General features: G+C 37.6%; 2 protein-coding genes and 1 long non-coding RNA gene across 3 annotated transcripts in view; 1 reads left to right on the forward strand and 2 right to left on the reverse strand.

Annotated features, from left to right (window-relative positions):
* fhip1ab (FHF complex subunit HOOK interacting protein 1Ab) overlaps positions 1 to 23654 on the reverse strand; it is a 446377-nt gene that overhangs the window by 200927 nt on the left and 221796 nt on the right. The gene's annotated exons all lie outside the window — the stretch shown is intronic.
* On the forward strand, positions 1407 to 5397 carry LOC100333722 (uncharacterized). The gene is made up of 2 exons (XR_225325.6): positions 1407 to 1545; positions 4810 to 5397. It is a non-coding gene; the product is annotated as an uncharacterized lncRNA (long non-coding RNA).
* The window catches only part of LOC100333871 (atrial natriuretic peptide receptor 2), a 22881-nt gene continuing 8249 nt past the window's right edge, over positions 9023 to 23654 (reverse strand). Inside the window, exons 9-23 of the mRNA XM_073939478.1 lie at positions 23557 to 23654; positions 22970 to 23056; positions 22623 to 22766; positions 20332 to 20453; positions 20087 to 20225; positions 19824 to 19872; positions 18812 to 18913; positions 18355 to 18474; positions 17781 to 17874; positions 17498 to 17585; positions 16540 to 16679; positions 14432 to 14584; positions 14049 to 14147; positions 13891 to 13982; positions 9023 to 11169 (exon numbers count right to left, since the gene is read on the reverse strand). The exon at positions 23557 to 23654 is cut by the window's right edge and continues 47 nt beyond it. Of these exons, the coding sequence (XP_073795579.1) occupies positions 11008 to 11169; positions 13891 to 13982; positions 14049 to 14147; positions 14432 to 14584; positions 16540 to 16679; positions 17498 to 17585; positions 17781 to 17874; positions 18355 to 18474; positions 18812 to 18913; positions 19824 to 19872; positions 20087 to 20225; positions 20332 to 20453; positions 22623 to 22766; positions 22970 to 23056; positions 23557 to 23654 (1689 nt within the window). The 3' untranslated portion in view covers positions 9023 to 11007. The remainder of the gene's footprint in view (positions 11170 to 13890; positions 13983 to 14048; positions 14148 to 14431; positions 14585 to 16539; positions 16680 to 17497; positions 17586 to 17780; positions 17875 to 18354; positions 18475 to 18811; positions 18914 to 19823; positions 19873 to 20086; positions 20226 to 20331; positions 20454 to 22622; positions 22767 to 22969; positions 23057 to 23556) is intronic.

Genomic DNA, 23654 nt, shown 5'->3' on the forward strand with positions numbered 1-23654 from the left:
ATATTAATATTATATGTTAGGCGTCTGAGAGTAATGTAATTTCGATTCTCTGCAAGTCCTGCACATGTGGCTGAATTGACAATAAAGCTGACATTGACTTTGATTTTGACTCAGGCCCCTATTTTGACCGCTGCGCTATCACACATAAAAAATAACCCCTCGAAAAAAGGCTTTAAGACCAAGAGGAATCCTGGTGTGACTTAATCAGTTATGGCCAATGCAAACAATTTTTTAAGAGTCCAACATCCAGCAAGAAAACACCTGACAAAGTCATCTTTCACCAATGTATAGATTTTAAATAGAGAAAAAGTGTGAAGCAAATTCTGACTGAAGAAAGTTGTGCCGGCCAGTTTGTTTTTTGCCTAATAAATTACAGTATAGGCCACAGGTTTTTTTTTTCTAATGATCGATGATGTAATAAATTTGTATTGTAAAATAAATATTTGTCATAATTCTTTATTTTAAATATTTAGGAAATATATGACTATTTAGCTAAATAAAGTGCTTAAATTGCCACATAAATTCAGTATTTAAATCTATAAATGTAAAATGAGGCAAATAACAGCAAAAATGTCCACTATTCTGAGAAAAAAATAACCACTTCTTTCACCAGGCTGGCTACAGGCTTGATATATATATATATATATATATATATATATATATATATATATATATATATATATATATATATATATATATATATATATATATATATAAAGCGTTTGATTTCTGTATGGGTAAAACATATTTTTTATTAATTATAATTTATGTTAAGCTGCTGGGAAAGGAGGGGTGCAAACTATACGTGATGTTTATTATTTAATATGTAATGCTTACTTTATGCATTTTCCTTTTTTCCAGTTTAAACACGCAAGAAAAACAATATTATTAGACATTTTAGTGATTTGTTGTATTTGTAGATGAACTTCATAAATTAAAACAATCTCTGGAAAACTACCAGAGAAAACCCGCGCGTGAACGTGTTGTTTCTAGAGGAGATACAGCTGCGGCCAGTAGTTAACGAGAATTAGTTATTAAATCACTCACTAAACTGTATTTTATTAACGTCTACCACTACCCCTACCCTAAACTCAACCCTCACAGTAATGTAAAAAATATCAATTATACCGAAAATGTTTAATATTATTTATTAATTATTAAACTGTATTTTATTAACGTCTACCCCTACTCCAACCCGAAACCCTCATAATAATTATTACCGAAAGATTTTCATAATAAATATTAAATAACCCATTAATCTTTATTTTATTAAAGATCTACACTACCCCAACCCTCACAGTAATGTAAAATCAGTATACGCAGCTGTATCCCTTCTAGACTTCACCGCGTGAACGAGTGGTGAACGCGCATAGGATTCAAGCGTTTTTCCGGTCGTTGTCCTGGATACGCGTGCTGTGTTTCCGGTTATGATCAGATGCTAACTCCGCTAACGGGCTGTCTGTGTTTTTACTTCATCAGATTTACGTTAAACAGAGATAAACGATGACCGCGAGTCGACGCTGTGTGGACAGAATATTGTCTATCGTGAGTATCAGATTATCAGCACACACTAGAGAGCACGCGCATGACTATTAACGTTATTTACAGAGCGACTGTGGTAATGGCTAAAGTAAACAGTGTATTGCATATAGATTACGAGTTATCTCATATACAGTTACATTAGTACGATGTGTTTTCTAGTCAGTGCTGTTTTGCATTATTTATGCACTATTACTGTATTTATCGTAATTAGCATGATGTATTTCCAACAAAATTAAGATTTGCTTTTTGATATTTATTTTTTAAACTAGTTTTTTTTAATTATTGGTGTTATTATTTAGCCTTTTAAAACAATGCAGGGTTTCACATAATTCATGCTGTCCCAACTCAAACTGATCAAGTTAACTTCATTCATTCATTCATTTTCTTTTTGGTTTAGTCCCTTTATTAATCTGGTGTCGCCACAGTGGAATGAACCGCCAAACTTGTCCAGCACATGTTTTACGCAGCGGATGCCCATCCAGCTGCAACCCATCACTGGGAAACACCCATACAATTTTATTCACCCACATAGACAATTTAGCTTACCCAGTTCCTCTATAGTGCATGTGTTTGGACTGTGGGGAAACCGGAGCACCTGGAGGAAACCCACACCAACACGGGGAGAACATGCAAAAAAGAGAACCCCAGACTTCTTTTTATAAGAGTGCGCCCTGCCACCCTGCGAAGGAAACTCATTTTAGTTACTTGTATCTGAGATCTTATCTTTTCAGTCTTGACCCAAAGCTCATGACCATAGGTGAGAGTAGGAGCGTGGATTGACCAGTAAATCGAGAGCTTTGCCTTTCAGCTCAGCTCCTTCTTCACCACAATGAACGGGTACATTAACCACATTACTGCAACAATCCGGCTGTCAATCTCACGTTCCTTCACTTGTTAACAAAACCCCAAGATACTTGAACTCCTCCACCTGGGGTAAGGGTGTAGCAGTCGATTCTGTTCCCCTCGGAATGTCTGTTCCCCTCTACCGTTTAAACTACATGGTTTGTGTTGTTGCCGAGGCTCCATACGTATGATCACAAACAACGTACCCGTGGAAGCACAACTGGATATACGAGAAGCAGAGTGGTTCTTAAAGTACGTATTTTTCGCGAACCTGAAAATGAAGTTTCTCAACGTAATCTAGAAGGTTTTTCCTTATTCCTTAAGCGGAATTTTATTTTAGACAGCATGTTTGCCATACACAGGTTTACATTTTAGTGACAAATTTACAGCAGGTATACCATAGCAATTTCCAAAGAGATAAACAAGAAAATAAAAGTTTTTACATTTCATTTTTTTATTTATTTTTCCTTCTGTTGCTGGATTATTAAAACATAAACTCAGACATTAGAAAATAGCTAAGAATGCAAACACGAACCACAGGTAATATGTAATGGAAGTGTAAGATTGATTTTATTGCACTACTTTGACATTGCAAGACATAAAAAGCAAAGCCAACACTTTTGTCCCTTTTCGCTTTCCGTACATACAGTTGTGTTTGGGTGTGTCCGCATACACTGTTAGCAGATACGCTTCATAGAGGGGGAACTGGAATTCCAGAAGGGAACAGAATCGACTGCTACAAGGGCTTTCCTCCAACCTGGAGATGGCAAACCACTTTTCTCCGGTGGAGCACCATGGCCTCGGACTTAGAGGTGCTGATTCTCATCCCAGCCACGTCACACTTGGCAGCAAACCGCCCCAGTGCATGCTGAAGGTCCATGTTCAATAAAGCCAACAGAACAACATCGTCTGCGAATAACAGAAATGAGATCCTGTGGTCCCCGAACCGGACCCCCTCCAGCCCAAGGCTGCACCTTAAAATTCTGTCTATAAATATTATGAACAGAACTGGTGACAAAGGGCAGCCCTGCCGGAGTCCAACATGCACTGGAAACAAGTCTGACTTATTGCCGGCAATGTAAACCAGACTCCTACTGTTTATACAGGGACGAGACTGCCCTAACAGAGCGCCTCTGACCCCATACTCCCCGAGCACCCTCCACAGAATGCCACAAGGGACACGGTCGAATGCCTTCTCCAACACATGTGGACTGGTTGGGCATACTCCCATGAACCCTCGAGCACCCTGGTGAGGGTATAGAGCTGGTCCAGTGTGCCACGGCTCGGACGAAAACCGCATTGTTCCTTCTGGATCCAAGGTTCAACCATCGGCCAGATCCTCCTCTCCAGTACCCTGGCATAGACTTTCCCCATCTGTGCCACAACTATTTGCTTATTTTTAATAGTTTTAGTTAAAAATAAAAAAAACTTAAAGTCGGTGAAGTCTAGATAGGATACAGGTGCGGATGCGTCAGTACAGCATAATTGTCTGACACTTTACAGCAATAATCAATATTTTTACAGTGCTGTGCCGGTTGGGTTTGGGCAGACATTAATAAAATAAAATTTATTGGGTAATTTAGTGAATAACAAATAATATTCGGTTTGTGAATTTAAAACGGCAACTTTGGAGATCGGGCGAATCAGTGGCGCAGTAGGTAGTGCTGTCGCCTCACAGCAAAGAAGGTCGCTGGTTCGAGCCTCGGCTCTGTTGGTGTTTCTGTGTGGAGTTTGCATGTTCTCCCTGCCTTCGTGTGGGTTTCCTCCGGGTGCTCCGGTTTCCCCCACAGTCCAAACACATGCGGTACAGGTGAATTGGGTAGGCTAAATTGTCCGTAGTGTATGAGTGTGTGTGTGAATGTGTGTGTGGATGTTTCCCAGAGATGGGTTGCCGCTGGAAGGGCATCCGCTGTGTAAAAACTTGCTGGATAAGTTGGCGGTTCATTCCGCTGTGGCGACCCCGGATTAATAAAGGGACTAAGCAGACAAGAAAATGAATGAATGAATGAATGAATGAACTTTGGAGATGCTGTTGTCCTCAAAAAACTAATGTAAATAAAAAATCTTACTCATATTTTAGGAACAGTATAGCAGAAAATTTTATCTGCTTTAAAACCGTAACTTTTCCAAATCGTGGTATACCTTGAAAAGCGGTTATCGTCCCATGCCTAGATCCATATGCCGTAGATGATTTAACCCCACAATAGCAGAACCACCGACACCAGAACCTGCACACACACACACACACACACACACACACACACAGAGAGATACAATGAGTCATACACATGTGCACACACATATACACAGAGTCATACAGTGTGTGTGTGTGAGCATTTGTATGACTGTATTATGTATGCATGTTTGTGTGTGTGCTTCTCTGTATATGTGTGCATGGATTTGTACATCTCTGTGTGTGTGCAGGTTCTGCTGTCGGTGGTTCTGCTGTCGTGGGGCTTCGTCATCTATGGCACACGGATCGCAGCGCAGTGGGAGCTGCAGAAGAGAGAGAAAACACAGACCACAATCAGCAAACAACACTGAATAAACAACGGCCTGAAGCCTGACATACATACACACACAGAGACAGCGTTTAATATTAATACACATTTAATATGTGACTTCTTCTAACTGTGTGTGTGTTTCAATGATTTGCTAGATCTCAAATGTTTACTTCAGTCTTGTTACATTAATCATGGAAACTTTCATGTTTGATTTTTTTCATTTTGTGACCCTGTGTTTTTGTGTTCAGCCACTAGATGGTGTAGTGCACTAGAAAGACTGTACACTGAACAGGGCTCGAGGGAAAACAGCCCAGAATATTCCACAACTTTTAATGATGTTAATAATGCTGCGTTCATGAAGAAGATCACGATACACGCTTTAAAAATACAGTGTAATATATAACTAATGTTTGATATGAATAAATTCTTTTTATAGAAGTGTTTTTGCAAACCTTTATATATGTTTTTTAGATTTCATCAATACTTTGAATTAAATTAGTTTTTTATATTTACTGTGTGCATCGTTTTGTTAATTTTATTGTTAGTGTTTACTAAAATGGTGATATTTACTGAAATGGTTTTAAAGTTCTATTAATTTTAAGTTATTTAATACATGATAAAGTGAACATACACATTTATGTAAATAAAGTTTTGTGTATCTTATTTGGAAGTAGATTATAGGACCAAGCAATAAAAAATGAAACCATTATGAGATTAAACTTATTAAACAGATATAAAGTTTGTCCTCAGAATGTAATTGGCTTAACATAATTGATTTATACTTTGTTTCTTCAAATTATTATTTTTTTCTCCTAAAAACAATGATTTTATTCTGAAAATGAGTTTATTCTCAACATTTTATTTAGACTTTTCTGTTTAAAATTAAATGACTTTTTTCTTAAAACACTGACTATTTTTGAAATGTTAACTGTTAACACTTTATTTAGGTTTTTTTTTCTTGAAAGTTATTGACTTTATTCTCAAAATTTACAAGTTTTTCCTCAACATTTTAATGCAACTTTATCTTGAAATTATTATTTTTTTGTATAAACGATGACTTTATTCTTGAATTTTAATATTTATTTTCATCAACTTTTTGTCTTGAAATTTAACAAGTTTGTTACACAAAACAATGACTTTATTCTCAAATTTTCACAAGTTCTCATAACTCAACATTTCATTTCCTCAGTTGTCTTCAAATGAAAGAGTTCAATATTGCATATAATGACTTAAATCTCTGTTGTCTGCTAATAATCGTCTTTATGGTCTTAAAGTGACTGAGGGTAAATTAATTAACACAACTGTTTAGTTTTGGGTGGGTTGCACACTTAAGTTTTCAGTTTTATCCCACATGAGAGAAAAATGCTGTAGTTAACGGTGTATGTTTTTGAACCAAGTATATTTTACTTGAATTTATCTGTGGTAATTCTATTTCTAGTTGTGGTACCAGTTTACTGTAGCAAAAACTTATTTAAAATAGTTAAAATAGTTTAATAGTTAAATTGTAAATGCAATATATATAATACACTTTAATACAGTAGTTCGAAACAGTATTACAATAGGCTAGCATTTTTCATGTGCGATGCTAGTTTGCTAACTTGTTTTCGCGGGAATTACGTATAGCCTAACTGTTTATGTTTTACACCGAGCTAAACGTGTGAATGAGATCTTACGAATTAATAATCACTCCACAACAGTGATATGACGTTTGCTAGGACTATTTTAACAGATGAATTATTCGTGTCTCGCGAATCGTCCTCCATTTCAGCTCGTATTTCTGAAGCAGCAGGAGTTCACCGTGTGTCTGAGGTAAATCTGCTAATAATAATTAGCAGTGAAGAAGGTCTGCGGTCTTTCATCTGCTCTCTCTGTGATGTTAATGAAATGATTGAGCTGAATGGCTCTTTTGTGCTCGTCTGTTGCTCACGCATTTCATTATAGCGGCCCTTCAGACGCCTGATTATTCCTCTCATCGCTGAAAAACACTCCGCTCTCTCACATTTATAATCAGCGGGAAGCAGCTGTGTCTGACACGCGCACACCGACTACTTTAGACAACATTTCTAAACGACATTGTTGATATTAACACACACAACACGATCGTAATTTTATATCAGGGCCATATTCTTCAACTACGGCCACTTTTAGCCTCGTGGAGTTGAGTAAAAAAACCGGTTCAAAATAAACGTAACAGCCTCGTAAGCTTAACAATTTGTGTTTAAGATCTGTAAGAGGACAAACTTATATAAGAAGAGAAACATTTTCTCCATCGTGAACTGAACAAATGTCAATTCCACCATATCTGAATATACAGCTTTTATTTCAAAATGAAATAAATGATGGCCGTCAAACATCGTCTAAGATCTGTCTTTCCACAATATATATATAATAATTATACATTTGTCAATGAAATAAATGAATTGTATGCTGGATTGTACACCTGACACACTCTACCCTGCTGAAAAATCCATCTTAAACCAGCCTAGGATGGTTGGCTGGTTTTAGCTGGTCAACCAGGCTGGTTTTAGAGGGGTTTTGGCCACTTCCAGGCTGGTTTCAAGCTATTTCCAACCTGGTTTTAGCTGGTCAGGCTGGGAGCTGACCAGCGAAAACCAGCTTGATCAACCTAGCCAGGCTGGGAACCCAGCCAAAACCAGCTATGTCCAGCTTAACCAGAGTGGTCAAGCTGGTTTTAGATGGTTTTAGCAGGTCACTTTCCAGCCTGACCAGCTAAGACCAGGCTGGAAATGGCTGGAAACCCTCTAAAACCAGCCTGGTTGATCAGCTAAAATCAGACACCATCCTAGGCTGGTTTAAGCTGGATTTTTCAGCAGGGTAAAATTTAATATTAATTTGGTTAAGAGCTTATCAGAAAATAAATCAACTGAATTTGTATTAAATAGAGCATGAACTCATACATTAACACACTTTTAATGTGTGACGAGAACTTTTTAAATATGTTTTATAAATGTGTGTGGTGACGGAAATGACATTTCAACAGTTTATTTTGGAAAAAATGAAAGATAGCTTCAGAGATTAGCTTTGAATTGATACTAGCCTTTCATGTCTACAAAACACTGAACATGTTCTCAGATGTCACTATTTATTTTCACAGAAACCACCTCAATAATCTTTCAGACAAACTTTTTTAAAGCGACATTACAGTGTTGTGCTGGAAATGACACTGATACTGTGCGACAGCTATATTTTGTATAAATAATAATATTGATAATAGTCTCACATTAATAACTATAAAATATTCAAATTATTTCACTAGTGCTTCATTAAGATAAATTAATAGTTACCAGATTAATAACATTTTAAAATGTTATTTTCATTGTTGAAGTTTAAAACAGTGATTTTGACACCTAAAAGGAGGTTGAATAATATGAAAAATTTAAAATAGAAGTGGATTAATTTTTTTAAAAGTAGGTTTTATTGTTAGTTTGACAAAGAGAGAGAAATTTGAACAAAATTATATGGATATATTTGGATATATGATCAAAGGACATAAAAGTGCCCGTAGTTGAAGAATTACCCATTAGGACGCGTCGTCAGGCGGCAATACTGGAGTGCAGAATGTAAGTGCAACTGTACCAAACAAAATCACACTTGAAGCTGATGAAAATGATAGATTATTGTCATCATTCAGCTATATTTAGCAGGACTCTATACTGCTATTCGCAAAGCAAGACGAAGTGAGAAAATCTTTTGTGGCCAAAAATATTTGCAGAGCAAGAAGCTTGACAAGATTTACATTTGTTCTTAGAATTTCTGCTCAAGTATAGGTGAGATAGGCTAATATCCTTATTAATATTACTCCTAACTTTGAACATTAAACTGAACTGGTTAGCTGGCTTTTCTTAACCAGGATCACAATTTATTATTTTTTTTTTTAAAGAAATTTTTCTTAAAACAAGCAACATAATCTGCTAGTAGGGTAAAAATAATCTTGTTTTGAATTGATCATTTTGCTTACCACATTGGCAAAGTATTTTTACTTACACACACACACACACAAACACACACAGTCATTTACTGAAGAGCTTGTCTTTATATGCACCTGAGCTCAGATTCTCTCTGTGATGTTTGTTTGCATTTATATGAAGAATCGACGAAAAGAAGTGTTTTTTGAACAGCATTTATTTCTATTATTATAAACACATTGATGTCACTTTTGACCAATTTTTAATACATCCTTGATGAATAAAACCATAATTTTATTAAATACTTCCATTATTACAGGATTACATGAAAATAAACAATTGACATTTTAAAATCATCACATGGATTTCATTTAATAATAAATATACTGTATATCCAGATCTGGGTAGTGCAAGATTACATGTAATCTGGATTATGCAATTGCAAAGATTAAGATCATGAACATGTAATTAGAGTAAACTACTCTTTAAAATACTCATAATCAGACTCGAGTTACTCTATTATGGATTACATGATTACATATTATTTACACAGTGGCAGTAAGTTTTTCCACTAAATCTTTCTCTTTAAATATTTATCATATTAAACAACACTTATATACATTCATATTTCTTCATGTTTGCAATGTTGCTATTGGTTAATGTTTAATCTGCACTTTTAGTGTTTTTATCTGTGAGTTTAATGTTTCTCAATATTGGTTGTTTTAATGTGTTAAATGTGTTTAGACTCATCAGATGTGCTTTTAGTAGTACAGGATTATCCTGCTTCAAAAGAAGGTTTTGCACAAATGTAATCTAAATGTAATTCAAATGTTGCCAGATTAAATTACCATGAAATCAAGCTAAAGCCTGGTTTATACTTCAGCGTCAAGTGATCGGCGTAACCCACGGCACATGCAATGTGCGTAGCTGTGCATTAATACTTCTGCGCGCTGTCTCTATTTGTCTGCATTTACACTTCCGAAATGCTAGTTGGTAGTAAGCTGTTAATGTTCCTCTTTGTCGTGTTTTTTCGCCTGTGTTTTGTTCTTTCTGAACGCTTCTGGCATGTACAAGTGGCTCAAACTCGCTCATTTTGAGGCAGGAACCGGCGGACGTGCAACAACTTTAACTATGAGGTAAACACAGAACAAAACTTTTCCATCCGGAGCTCCTTCACAGGACACCACAACTGAAAACAATTACTACATTGGGCTCGCGCGGCTCTCTGTCCCGCCTAGACTCGTCAGCGCTATCAAGCGAACCAATCACAGAGCTTGCGCTACGCGTCGTTGTGACGTGTAGTTAAATTTTTTGAGAGGTGCACGTCAGCGACGCCGATGGCCGCGGCGTAGGGCTATGCGTCAATGCCATAGCATACGCGTGCGTTTGACGCAGAAGTATAAATCAGCCGTAAGTGTAATCCAAAAGTAGTCAGATTGCGTTGCCAATAAAAGTAATCTAAATGTAATCCAAAAGTAGTCAGATTGCGTTGCCAATAAAAGTAATCTGTAAAAGTAATTTTAAATCACACTGAACTGAACTGAACTGAACTTAAACACTAAAAACTGAACCACACTGTTCCAGTTACTATGACCATTTATGTGAAGCTGCTTTGACACAATCCACATTGTAAAAGCGCTATACAAATAAAGCTGAATTGAATTAATCTAAATGTAATCCAAAAGCAGTCAGATTGCATTGCCAATAAAAGTAATCTAAATGTAATCCAAAAGTAGTCAGATTGCAATGCCAATAAAAGTAATCTAAATGTAATCCAAAAGTAGTCGGATTATGTTACCATAAAAGTAAAGGCAATTCAAAAGTAGTACGATTAAAATGCCGTACAAGTAATCTAAATACAATCCAAAAGTAGTCCGATTGAGTTACAATGAAAGTAATTAAATCTAAAAGTAGTCAGATTACATAATCATAAATGTGTAATCTAAAATTGTGTGATGCGATTTGTAATTAGATTACAATTTATAAATAATCTACCCAGCTCTGTGTATATCAAAATCAGTGCCTCACAATTGCTGTATCTATAATTATTCTGATGCTACAAACACTGAGGAGGAAATTCAGAAGAAAAATGATTCGCTAACCGTACAGAAGGAGAACATTTCATCCTCCTGAAGAGCATCACAAACCTGTAGGTCTATAAAGGACAGAAGTGTTGCTACAGAACAGAGGTGTTAGTTTGTGTCAGTGTTTTCAGAAGAGCTGAGGACTCCTGGGATACTGGAATAATCCTCTTTCTCCGCTTCGGGTTTCTCCGATTCCTGCTGTGTTGCGGGTTTTTTCATGTCTTTAGAGCACTTTCCTTCCAGCCAGTACGTCACCATGTCACCTTTACCCTGAGAGACACACATCAAAACCACTTACACATCAGTCTGACTGATTACAGAATTAGGGGTATATTTTTGCATTTATTTTGCTTAAACTGGACTGATACTACAAAAATTATAGTTTACAGTAAAGCAAATCTATTTTAAATGTAATGTAAAAAATCCTTAACTGTTATAGAGAACATTTACAGCATTGACAGTAACAGAGTTTACATTTCCACGGTTAACGATAACAGAGAGGACAGTAATAGAGTTGGATATAACAAATTTGACAATAGCAGAGTTGACAGTAACAAAGTTGACGATAACAGAGTAACGGTAATAGAGTTGACGATAAAAGAGTAGATTGTAGCAGTTGATGATAACAGTTGATGATAACAGAGTTGACAATAGCAGTTGATGATAACAAAGTTGACAATAGCAGTTGATGATAACAGAGTTGACAATAGCAGTTGATGATAACAAAGTTGACAATAACAGTTGATGATAACAGAGTTGACAATAACAGTTGATGATAACAGAGTTGACAATAACAGTTGATGATAACAGAGTTGACAATAACAGTTGATGATAACAGAGTTGACAATAGCAGTTGATGATAACAAAGTTGACAATAACAGTTGATGATAACAGAGTTGACAATAACAGTTGATGATAACAGAGTTGACAATAACAGTTGATGATAACAGAGTTGACAATAACAGTTGATGATAACAGAGTTGACAATAACAGTTGATGATAACAGAGTTGACAATAGCAGTTGATGATAACAGAGTTGACAATAACAGTTGATGATAACAAAGTTGACAATAACAGTTGATGATAACAGAGTTGACAATAACAGTTGATGATAACAGAGTTGACAATAGCAGTTGATGATAACAGAGTTGACAATAACAGTTGATGATAACAGAGTTGACAATAACAGTTGATGATAACAGAGTTGACAATAACAGTTGATAATAACAAAGTTGACAATAGCAGTTGATGATAACAGAGTTGACAATAACAGTTGATGATAACAGAGTTGACAATAGCAGTTGATGATAACAGAGTTGATGATAAAAGGGTTGACAGTAACAGAGTTGACGATAACAGAGTTGACGATAACAGAGTTGACGGTAACAGAGTTGACGATAACAGAGTTAGATAACAAAGTTGACAATAGCAGTTGATGATAACAGAGTTGACAATAGCAGTTGATGATAACAAAGTTGACAATAACAGTTGATGATAACAGAGTTGACAATAACAGTTGATGATAACAGAGTTGACAATAACAGTTGATGATAACAGAGTTGACAATAACAGTTGATGATAACAGAGTTGACAATAGCAGTTGATGATAACAAAGTTGACAATAACAGTTGATGATAACAGAGTTGACAATAACAGTTGATGATAACAGAGTTGACAATAACAGTTGATGATAACAGAGTTGACAATAACAGTTGATGATAACAGAGTTGACAATAACAGTTGATGATAACAGAGTTGACAATAGCAGTTGATGATAACAGAGTTGACAATAACAGTTGATGATAACAAAGTTGACAATAACAGTTGATGATAACAGAGTTGACAATAACAGTTGATGATAACAGAGTTGACAATAGCAGTTGATGATAACAGAGTTGACAATAACAGTTGATGATAACAGAGTTGACAATAACAGTTGATGATAACAGAGTTGACAATAACAGTTGATAATAACAAAGTTGACAATAGCAGTTGATGATAACAGAGTTGACAATAACAGTTGATGATAACAGAGTTGACAATAGCAGTTGATGATAACAGAGTTGATGATAAAAGGGTTGACAGTAACAGAGTTGACGATAACAGAGTTGACGATAACAGAGTTGACGGTAACAGAGTTGACGATAACAGAGTTGACGGTAACAGAGTTGACGGTAACAGAGTTGACGGTAACCGAATTTACGGTAAAAGAGTTGACGATAAAAGAGTTGACGATAAAAGAGTTGATGTTAAAAGTGTTGACTGTAACAGTTGATGATAGCAGAGTTGATGATAAAAGTGTTGGCGATAAAAGAGTTGACGGTAACAGAGTTGACGGTAACCGAATTTACGGTAAAAGAGTTGACGATAAAAGAGTTGACGATAAAAGAGTTGATGTTAAAAGTGTTGACTGTAACAGTTGATGATAGCAGAGTTGATGATAAAAGAGTTGGCGATAAAAGAGTTGAAGGTAACAGTTGATGATAGCAGAGTTGATGGTAAAAGAGTTGACGAAAAAAAGTTGACGGTAAAAGAGTTGACGGTAACCAAATTGACAGTAAAAGAGTAGACAGTAACCGAATTGATAGTAAAAGAGTTGACGGTAAAAGAGCTGACGATAACCGAATTGATGGTTAAAGAATTGACGAAAAAAGAGTTGACGGTAAAAGAGTTGATGATAAAAGAGTTGACGTAACAGTTGACGATAAAAGAGTTGCCAATAAACGAGTTGACGATAAAAGAGTTGACGGTAACAGAGTTGCCAATAAACGAGTTGACGATAAAACAGTTGACGGTAACCGAATTGAGGGTAAAAGAGTTGACGATAAAAGTGTTTACGGTAACAGTTGTTGATAACAGAGTTAACGGTAATAGAGTTGGTGATAAAACAGTTGACAGTAACAGAATTGACAGCAACAGAGTTGATGGTAACTGTTTATAATAACAGAGTTGACAAGAGAAGAAAAGATCGAATGACTGAATGAGTATTACCTTAACCTGTAAAAGTCCTCTGCAGGTGAGCAGGTATCCACCGATCTCCTCCAGCAGGTAAAATGCACTGGAGCTGCACTGGATCTTCAGCGCTGCACACAAAACACTACAGTAAACATATGCACCCTAAAACAAGCACTGATGTTTGATTGTGTTACCTTCGCTGGTGGACTCCATGCGGGATGCCGTGTTTACCGTATCTCCAAACAGACAATATCTCGGCATCTTTGTTCCTACGACTCCTGCGACTACAGGACCTTAAAGAAACCCCCAAAAAATTAAATAAAATAAAATAGAATAAAACCATACTGACAAAGATCTCACATCACGACAAATAACGACCATGCAGCTGAGATACTATTACCTATACTATATTAGTCAAAAATGGCAGGTGGCTCAGGACTGTTTATGCTAATGAAGGAGAGATGGTCCCTCATTGTAAACGCAGGTGAATGCTGATTAATCTCAGCTTTGATTATATTCATAAGTATCTAGATGTAAATACAGATCAGTACTGATTAATGTGTGTTTTGGTGCGCACCGGAGTGTATTCCCGCTCGAATCTGAAGCTGTGTTTGAGGTCTGTGTGGGATCCTGAAGGTTTTGCAGACGGACACCAGATCCAGAGCCATGTTGGCGATTTCAGATGCATGCAGGATCCCGTTCTCTCGCGGGACCCCCGAAACCACCATATCTGCGGCACAACACACACAATCACATCTGCACGCTAACAAACCACATTTACAGAGAACAACATGCATTCAGGAGCTCAATAGGGAAATGAATCTTATTTTTATTATTAAGTATTAAACACTTCAGCAGAGATCATAAATTATCCTGAAAACTACATTACCCATGATGCTGTGCAGGAATTCCACCAAACAGAGTCTCAGTAAGTAAAGTCTGGCAAAGTACAATTTATCTCCGCCCACTTCTATGAAGCACAGCCAATGGCATAATCGCATCTGTCTACTCTCTGAGAATACTGATTTTGCAAAGTATTTTTTCTAAAGACAGAACCAACAACTTAAATGAAGTATTTTATGTATGAATAGTCTGTAATCTTTAGTTTGATTGTTTGAAGTGCAATGCTTTATGGGACTGTAGTTCTTTCCCTCTTTAAGTCGAATTAGTTCACGTATCTCTCACGTATCTGTCTTTTTGTCTGATTTTTATACATTTTTAAAAAATTTAGGGCAAACTGAGAATTACAAGAATAAAGACTGACTTTTGAGAAAAATACATTTAGAATTATGATTTAAAAACCTAAACTCAGAATTACAAAACAACGAATAATAAAAAAAGACTGAATTACATGACAAATGTCAGAATTACAAAAAATAAACTCAGAATAAAAAGAAATGAGCCAGATTTATAAGACGTAACTCAGGATTACAAGAATTAAGTCAGAATTACGTACCGCAAACTCAGAATTACTAAAAAAAGTCAGAATTACGTACCATAAACTCAGAATTACTAAAACAAAAGTCACAATCACACGACAAAAAGTCAGAATTACAAAACAAAAACTCAGAATTAAAAAAATAATTCAAAATTACAAAACAAAAACGTAGGATTAAAAGAAATAAGTCAGAATTACAAAACAAAAACATAGGATTAATAGAAATAAGTTAGAATTACAAAAGGTAAACTCAGAATTAAAAGAAATAAGTCAGAAGTACAAAATAAAAATGCAAAATTAAAAGAAATAAGTCAGAATTACAAAACAAAAACATAGGATTAATAGAAATAAGTTAGAATTACAAAAGGTAAACTCAGAATTAAAAGAAATAAGTCAGAAGTACAAAATAAAAATGCAAAATTAAAAGAAATAAGTCAGAATTACAAAATAAAAACGCAGAATTACGAAAAAAAAATAAGAATTATGAAAAAAAAGTCAGAATTACGAAACCTAAACTCATAATTACTAGATTAAAAGTCAGAATTACGAAACATAACTCAGAATTAAAAGAAACAAGTCAGAATTACAAAACATAAACGAAAAATTAACAGAAACAAGTCAGAATTACAAAACATAAACGCAAAATTAACAGAAACAAGTCAGAATTACAAAACATAAACGCAAAATTAACAGAAACAAGTCAGAATTACAAAACATAAACGCAAAATTAACAGAAACAAGTCAGAATTACAAAACATAAACGCAAAATTAACAGAAACAAGTCAGAATTACAAAACGTAAACTCCGAATTACAAGAATAAAAGTCAGAATTACGAAACGTAAATTCAGAATGACAAGAAACAAGTCAGAATTACAAAAAATAAACTCAGAGTTACTAGAATAAAAGTCAGAATTACTAAACGTAAACGCAGAGTTAAAAGAAACAAGCCAGATTAAAGAGATGTAACTCAGGATTAAAAGAAATAAATCAGAATTACGAAACTTAAACTCTTAATTATTACATAAACTTCAACTCTTGTATAAATTACGACTTTTTGCAAAATCTAATTTAAAAAATCCCAATAGCACAAAACACTTCCTGAAAAATTAGCTTTCAGAAAAAAAAGAGTTTTACAGATCAATATATAACATATGGATATCAATATAATGATTATAATATAGTATATGTCAATATAAAACATCATCATTCGTTTAGCGTGTGGTGGTGCTGTGGTTTAGTGACGTACACGCATCGCCGATGGTTTCCACCTTATACACATCATGGTTGTCGATGATCTCGTCAAAGGTTGTGTAGAGTTTGTTAAGAAAGTCCACAACCTGGTACGGAGTGCTGGTGCTGGACAACTGCGTGAAGCCCACAATATCACTGAGAAAATCGGGAGAACACACACACGCGCACACACACACACACACACACACACACACACACACACACACACACACACACACACACACACACACACGGAAAAAAACACACAAAAGCAAACGAAAACAGCATCAGTTATTTCAATAATAATACCAAAATATCAATAATATAAAATAGAATATAATAGAAAAATCATGAATGACACTTACGATAATACAGTTATTAATTATAGTTATCATTAAATAACAGTGGTGATTTTTACTAATGCATTAATGTAATCAAATGTTTTTAGGCTGTTAACTGCAGAGTAGAGCACGACAGCAGCTGATGTAGAGGACTGAGGGTTTATTCTGTGATAACAACCGGCTGGATGTGCATTATGCTATTTATGTGTGTGTGTGTGTGTGTGTGTGTGTGTGTGTTTGTGTGTGTGTTAATGTGTGGATGTGTGAGAGTATGCATGTGAGAGAGTGTGTACATGTCTGAGTTTGTTTGTGTGTAACTTTGTGTGTGCATGTGTGTTTAAGTGTGTTGGAGTGTGAGATTGTGTGTGTTTAAGTTAAGTAAGTAGGAATGTGTGTGTATCGGTGTGTCTAGTGAGTGTGTGGACGTCTGTAAGAGATTGTGTGTGTGTGTGACAGTGTGTGTGTGTTTAAATGTGTGTGTTTGTGTTACTTTGTGTGTGTGTGTGTGTATGTGTGTGTGTGTGTGTGTGTGACTGTGGGTGTTTAAGAGCATGTGTCCATGTGATAGTGTGTGCATATCTCTATGTATGCATGTCTTTGTGAGTGTGTGTGTGTGTGTGTGTGTGTATTTACCTGAAGAAGACTGTGGCACTGACATAACTCTGAGCTTGCATTGGTTTACCCAGTCGCAGGTCATCAGCCACCTGTTTAGGCAACATACCTGAAACACACGCACACGCACACACAAACACACACACACACACACACACACACACACACACACACAAACACCCACACACACACACACACACACACGCACACATGTTTAGCATTAGGACAAGAACTGCTCTTTTAGTGTGTTAGTGTGTTTGTGTTTGTGTGTATGTGTTGTGTGTGTGTGTGTGTGTGTGTTTACTGTAAAGCAGTCTGTCGGTCTTCTGTTTCTCCAGCATCAGATCTTGTGTTCGTTCCCCGACCAGAACCTCCAGATGTTTACTGTACTTCTCCATCTACAACACACACACACACACGCATGCACGCACGCACGCACGCACGCACGCACGCACACACACACACACACACACACACACACACACACACACACACACACACCACAGTTATTGTGTGTTGTATTGTTTGTGCAGGAGTGTCTGTATATAATGTGACTGTATTTATAGATGAGTGTGTAGTTATGTTTTATTTGTGCTTGTGCATTTGTATATAGAATATGTGTGAGTATGCATGTGGATATGTATATATGTGTGTGTGTGTGTGTGTGTTTATGATTAGGTATGTGTATGTGTGTATATTTAAGTGTATATGTGTGTATATTTAGGTGTGTGTGTGTGTGTTTATGTTTAGGTATGTGTGTGTATATAAGTGTATATGTGTGTATATTTAAGTATGTGTGTGTGCGTGTATGTGTGTGTGTATATTTAAGTGTGTATGTGTGTATATTAGGTGTGTGTGTGTGTGTGTGTTGTACTGACCAGCTCCATCATCATGTCCACAGGACTGACTTTATGTGGGTTGATCCTGTGGACAAACTTGCGGATCTGCTCAAACGTGGGCCGGTGGGCGGGGTTATGGGCACGGCATCGGCGAATCAGCTGACAGCACACAACATGCAAATATTGATTAAGAAATAGAGAGCGACAGAAGACAAAATCCCCCAAATAATCATGTTCTGCTGCAAATCAGAGCTGTGAAATGATCTTTCCAAACAATCCACATAACAAAACAACGAGTCAATTCACACAAACCCCCAAAACATTTAACACACAATACACATCATTAATGTGGAAACCTGTGTGGTTCTCATGCTGTTGTTGTGTGTTTGTTTAAAATTGTAACTTTAAAGTTATAAGAAATGAACTTGGTGAAGCAGAAAGTCATAACTGTGAGGTAAAAGTGTTTTAGTTGTGTGTGTGTGTGTGTGTGTTTGACCTCAGCGTATTCAGTGGGGCAGGGGCAGGTGCTGTCAGCTTTCCCAGAGATCAGCTCCGGCAGCGGTGGACACCAGGCACACTCCAGAGAACTATCCTCCACCTCACACACACACACAAACACACACACACACACACACACACAATCACACAATCACACAAACACAAGCACGCACACACACACGCACGCACACACACACACACACGCACATGCACACACATTTGCATGCAAACACACACACAAAAATACAAACACAAACACATACGTGCATACACATAAAAACACACACAAATGCACACACAAACAAACATTCACAAATATGCGCACACACAAGTGCACACAGACAAAAACATACAGTATGCAGACACACACACACACACAAACGCATGCAAACATATGCGCACACACACATACACACACACAATGCAAATGACACACACACAAAAACACAAACACGTACGTGCACACACACAGACATAAACACATACACACATGCCCACAAACACACACAAAGGCATGCAAATTAAACACACACAAAAGCACAACATATGCACAAACACAGACACACACAAATGCGCGCACACACACACACACACACACATATAAACACACACACACATGCCAACATACACACACACACACATCCATGCAAATGACACACACACACACACACACACACACACACACACACACACACAAACACACAAACACATATACTCAAATTCAGATAAAAACACTGCATGATGTCAATAACAGTAAAAGAACACAGGTAAGATGGAGGATGAGACACACATTTGGCCTCATATACAGCTGTGCAGTACATTAGGAATAATTCATGCATGGCTGTGGAATTATGATGCACAGGTGAGTAAGCTGATGAAGTGACGTGTCATTTTAACCTCAGGTGTGCATTAATCTCTGATAATTCACCAGCCAGGAGTGCTTTATTCAGATTATAGTATTTTAATAATGAGATCACACAATCAATAATCAATAATCAGGTCCAGCTCACCGGCACTGGATCATTCCTCGTTGCAATCTCCAGCAGGATTATAGAGTAACTGCAGACAAAACACAACCACAATATTTACACAATATTTAAAATATATTTACATGTGTGTGTGCAGGGATGGGCAGTATTTATGACTCATGTATTTTGTAATTTGATAGGGTTTATGAAAATGGCTCAGTATGTCTCTGTGTATGTGTGTGTGTGTGCGCTTCTCTCTCTCTCTCTCTGTGTGTGTGCGTATGTGTGTGTGTGTGTGTGTGCACCTGAACACGTCTCCAGCTAGTGTGGGCTCTAGGTTGCCGCTCTGGGCTTCAGGTGGAGTGTAAACCTCCCTCAGTCTCTGCTGGTAGGTGGAGAGCGGCTCTGCACAGTCCTCACGCCGGAAACACCACAGACAGAAATCTGGACAACAAAACGTGTGTGGGACGTTAATATGTGTGTGTGTGTGTATGTGTGTGTGTGTGTGTGTGTGTGTGTATGAGCATATGAGTGTATAATCTACACACACCTGTGATTTTACACACCCAGCGGTCGTCGATCACGCAGTTGGAGGATTTCAGCCGTCCGTGGCAGATCTTAAACTCATGAAGGTACGACATGCCACGGGCGATATCTGTAGCGAACGAGAATCTGCAAACAAACAAACAACTCTGTTACTGTCAACTCAATTCTGTTATCGTCAACTCTAATATCGTCAACTCTGTTATCATCAACTCTGTTATCATCAACTCTGTTATCGTCAACTCTGTTATCGTCAACTCTGTTATCATCAACTCTGTTATCGTCAACTCTATTACCGTCAACTCAATTCTGTTATCGTCAACTCTAATATCGTCAACTCTGTTATCGTCAACTCTGTTACCGTCAACTCTGTTATCGTCAACTCTAATATCGTCAACTCTGTTATCGTCAACTCTGTTTTCGTCAACTCTGTTACCGTCAACTCTGTTATCGTTAACTCTGATACCGTCAACTCTGTTACCGTCAACTCTGTTACCGTCAACTCTGTCACCGTCAACTCTGTTATCGTCAACTCTGTTATCGTCAACTCTGTTATCGTCAACTCTGTTATCGTTAACTCTGTTACCGTCAACTCTGTCACCGTCAACTCTGTTATCGTCAACTCTGTTATCGTCAACTCTGTTATCGTTAACTCTGTTACCGTCAACTCTGTCACCGTCAACTCTGTTATCGTCAACTCTGTTATCGTCAACTCTGTTATCGTCAACTCTGTTACCGTCAACTCTGTCACCGTCAACTCTGTTATCGTCAACTCTGTCACCGTCAACTCTGTTATCGTTAACTCTGTTACCGTCAACTCTGTTACCGTAAACTCAATTCTGTTATCTTCAACTCTAATATCGTCAACTCTGTTATCGTCAACTCTGTTTTCGTCAACTCTGTTACCGTCAACTCTGTTATCGTTAACTCTGATACCGTCAACTCTGTTACCGTCAACTCTGTCACCGTCAACTCTGTTATCGTCAACTCTGTTATCGTCAACTCTGTTATCGTTAACTCTGTTACCGTCAACTCTGTTACTGTCAACTCAATTCTGTTATCGTCAACTCTGTTACCGTCAACTCTGTTACCGTCAACTCTGTTACCGTCAACTTTGTTATCGTCAACTCTATTACCGTCAACTCTGTTACCGTCAACTCTGTTACCGTCAACTCTGTTATCGTTAACTCTGTTACCGTCAACTCTGTTACCGTCAACTCTGTTATCGTTAACTCTGTTACCGTCAACTCTGTTACTGTCAACTCAATTCTGTTATCGTCAACTCTGTTACCGTCAACTCTGTTACCGTCAACTCTGTTACCGTCAACTCTGTTACCGTCAACTTTGTTATCGTCAACTCTATTACCGTCAACTCTGTTACCGTCAACTCTGTTACCGTCAACTCTGTTACTGTCAACTCAATTCTGTTATCGTCAACTCTAATATCGTCAACTCTGTTACCGTCAACTCTGTTACCGTCAACTCTGTTACCGTCAACTTTGTTATCGTTAACTCTATTACCGTCAACTCTGTTACAGTCAACACTGTTATCGTTAACCTTGTTACCGTCAACCCTGTTAAGCCTGGTTTATACTTCTGCGTCAAGTGACCGGCGTAACTCACGGCGCAGGCAACGCGCGTGGCTGTGCATTTATACTTCTGCTGCTGTCTCTGTTGGTCTGCATTAACACTTCCGAAACGCTAGTGGGCAGTGAGGTGTAAATGTTCCTCTGTGTCGAGTTTCTTCGCTTCTGTTTGGCTTTTCTGAACACTTCCTAGATGTACAAGTGACTCAAACTCGCTCATTTTGAGGCAGGAACCGGCGGACGTGCAGCAACTTTAACCATGAGGTAAACACAGAACAAAACTTTCCATCCGGAGCTCCTTCACGGGACTCCACACTTGTAAACAATCGCTCGCACCATGCGCGCGGCTCTCGGTCCCGCCCAGACTCTACCAAGTTACCAAGCCGACCAATCACAGAGCTTACGCTACGCGTTGTTGTGACGTGTAGTTACAATTTTTGAGAGGTGCACATCAGTGACGCCGACGGCCACGGCGAAGCATACACCGGCGTTTGACGCAGAAGTATAAATCAGCCTTTACCGTCAACTCTGTTACCGTCAACTCAGTTGTCGTCAATTCTGTTGTCGTCAACTCTAATATCGTCAACTCTGTTACCGTCAACTCAGTTGTCGTCAATTCTGTTGTCGTCAACTCTAATATCGTCAACTCTGTTACCGTCAACTCATTTATCGTCAACTTTGTTACCGTCAACACGTGTGTATGTGTGTCCACCTGAAACCCCAGTTAAGGGGAATCTCATCGTTCAGCAGGACATCGTTCAGGCTTCCTTTCGGACAGTACTCCGTCACGATCACCACATTGGGAACCTCCACACACCCTCCGAAGAACTTACAGAGGTTTGGATGATCCAGTTCCCTGAGGACACACACAAATATATATATATATATACACACAAATAAACATACACAGACACACACAGAGGTGCACACACACAGACACAAAACATATGCATACACAAACACGTGCGCACACACACACAGACAAAAACAGACACACACACACATACACAGAGATGATGCTGATGAAGGCGAGGATGAAGGTGAGTTGGGTTTTCTCACCTGATTTGTTTGACCTCCTGGCGAATCGTCTTTGTGAGGGAAAATGTTTTCGTGTTGATCCTCTTGATGGCAACAGTTCGTCCATCACTGAAACAACAAACGCCAACGTGAGAGTCTGTGTGTGTGTGTCATGCTTGAATGCCAGTGTATGTTGTGTTATGTATGGTGTCTGTGTGTGTGTGTGTGTGTGTGTGTGTGTGTGTGTGTGTGTGTGTGTGTGTGTGTGTGTGTGTGTGTTATGTAATGTGTTTGTGTTATTTGTTTGTGTATGCTTGTTATTTTTGTGTGTGTGTAATACTTTGTGTATGCGTTATGTTTTTGTTACATGTATGTGTATTTTATGTTACTCTATGTGTTTGTATGTGTATGTTATTTTTGCCTGTGTATGTTATATTAGTGTGTGTTTGTGTGTGGGTTGTGTGTGACTTTGTGTGTTTGTGAGTACTATCTTTGTGCATGCATGTGTGGATGTTTGACTGTGTTATCAGTGTGTGTTATGCAGTGAGTGTGTGTGTGTGTATGTTTGTATGTGTTATATTTATTTATGTGTATGCGGGTGTTGTGTTTGACTGTGTGTGTGTACTCACTATATGCCGGTGTGTGTGTAGAGTTGTTTGCGTGACGCAGTGACGCCGGTGTATGAGCTCAGTGCCGTCACACAGCTGGCGTTCGAGTCGCTGTTGAT

The sequence above is a fragment of the Danio rerio genome, chromosome 23 (assembly GCF_049306965.1).
Source record: "Danio rerio strain Tuebingen ecotype United States chromosome 23, GRCz12tu, whole genome shotgun sequence".
Lineage (NCBI taxonomy): Eukaryota > Metazoa > Chordata > Actinopteri > Cypriniformes > Danionidae > Danio > Danio rerio.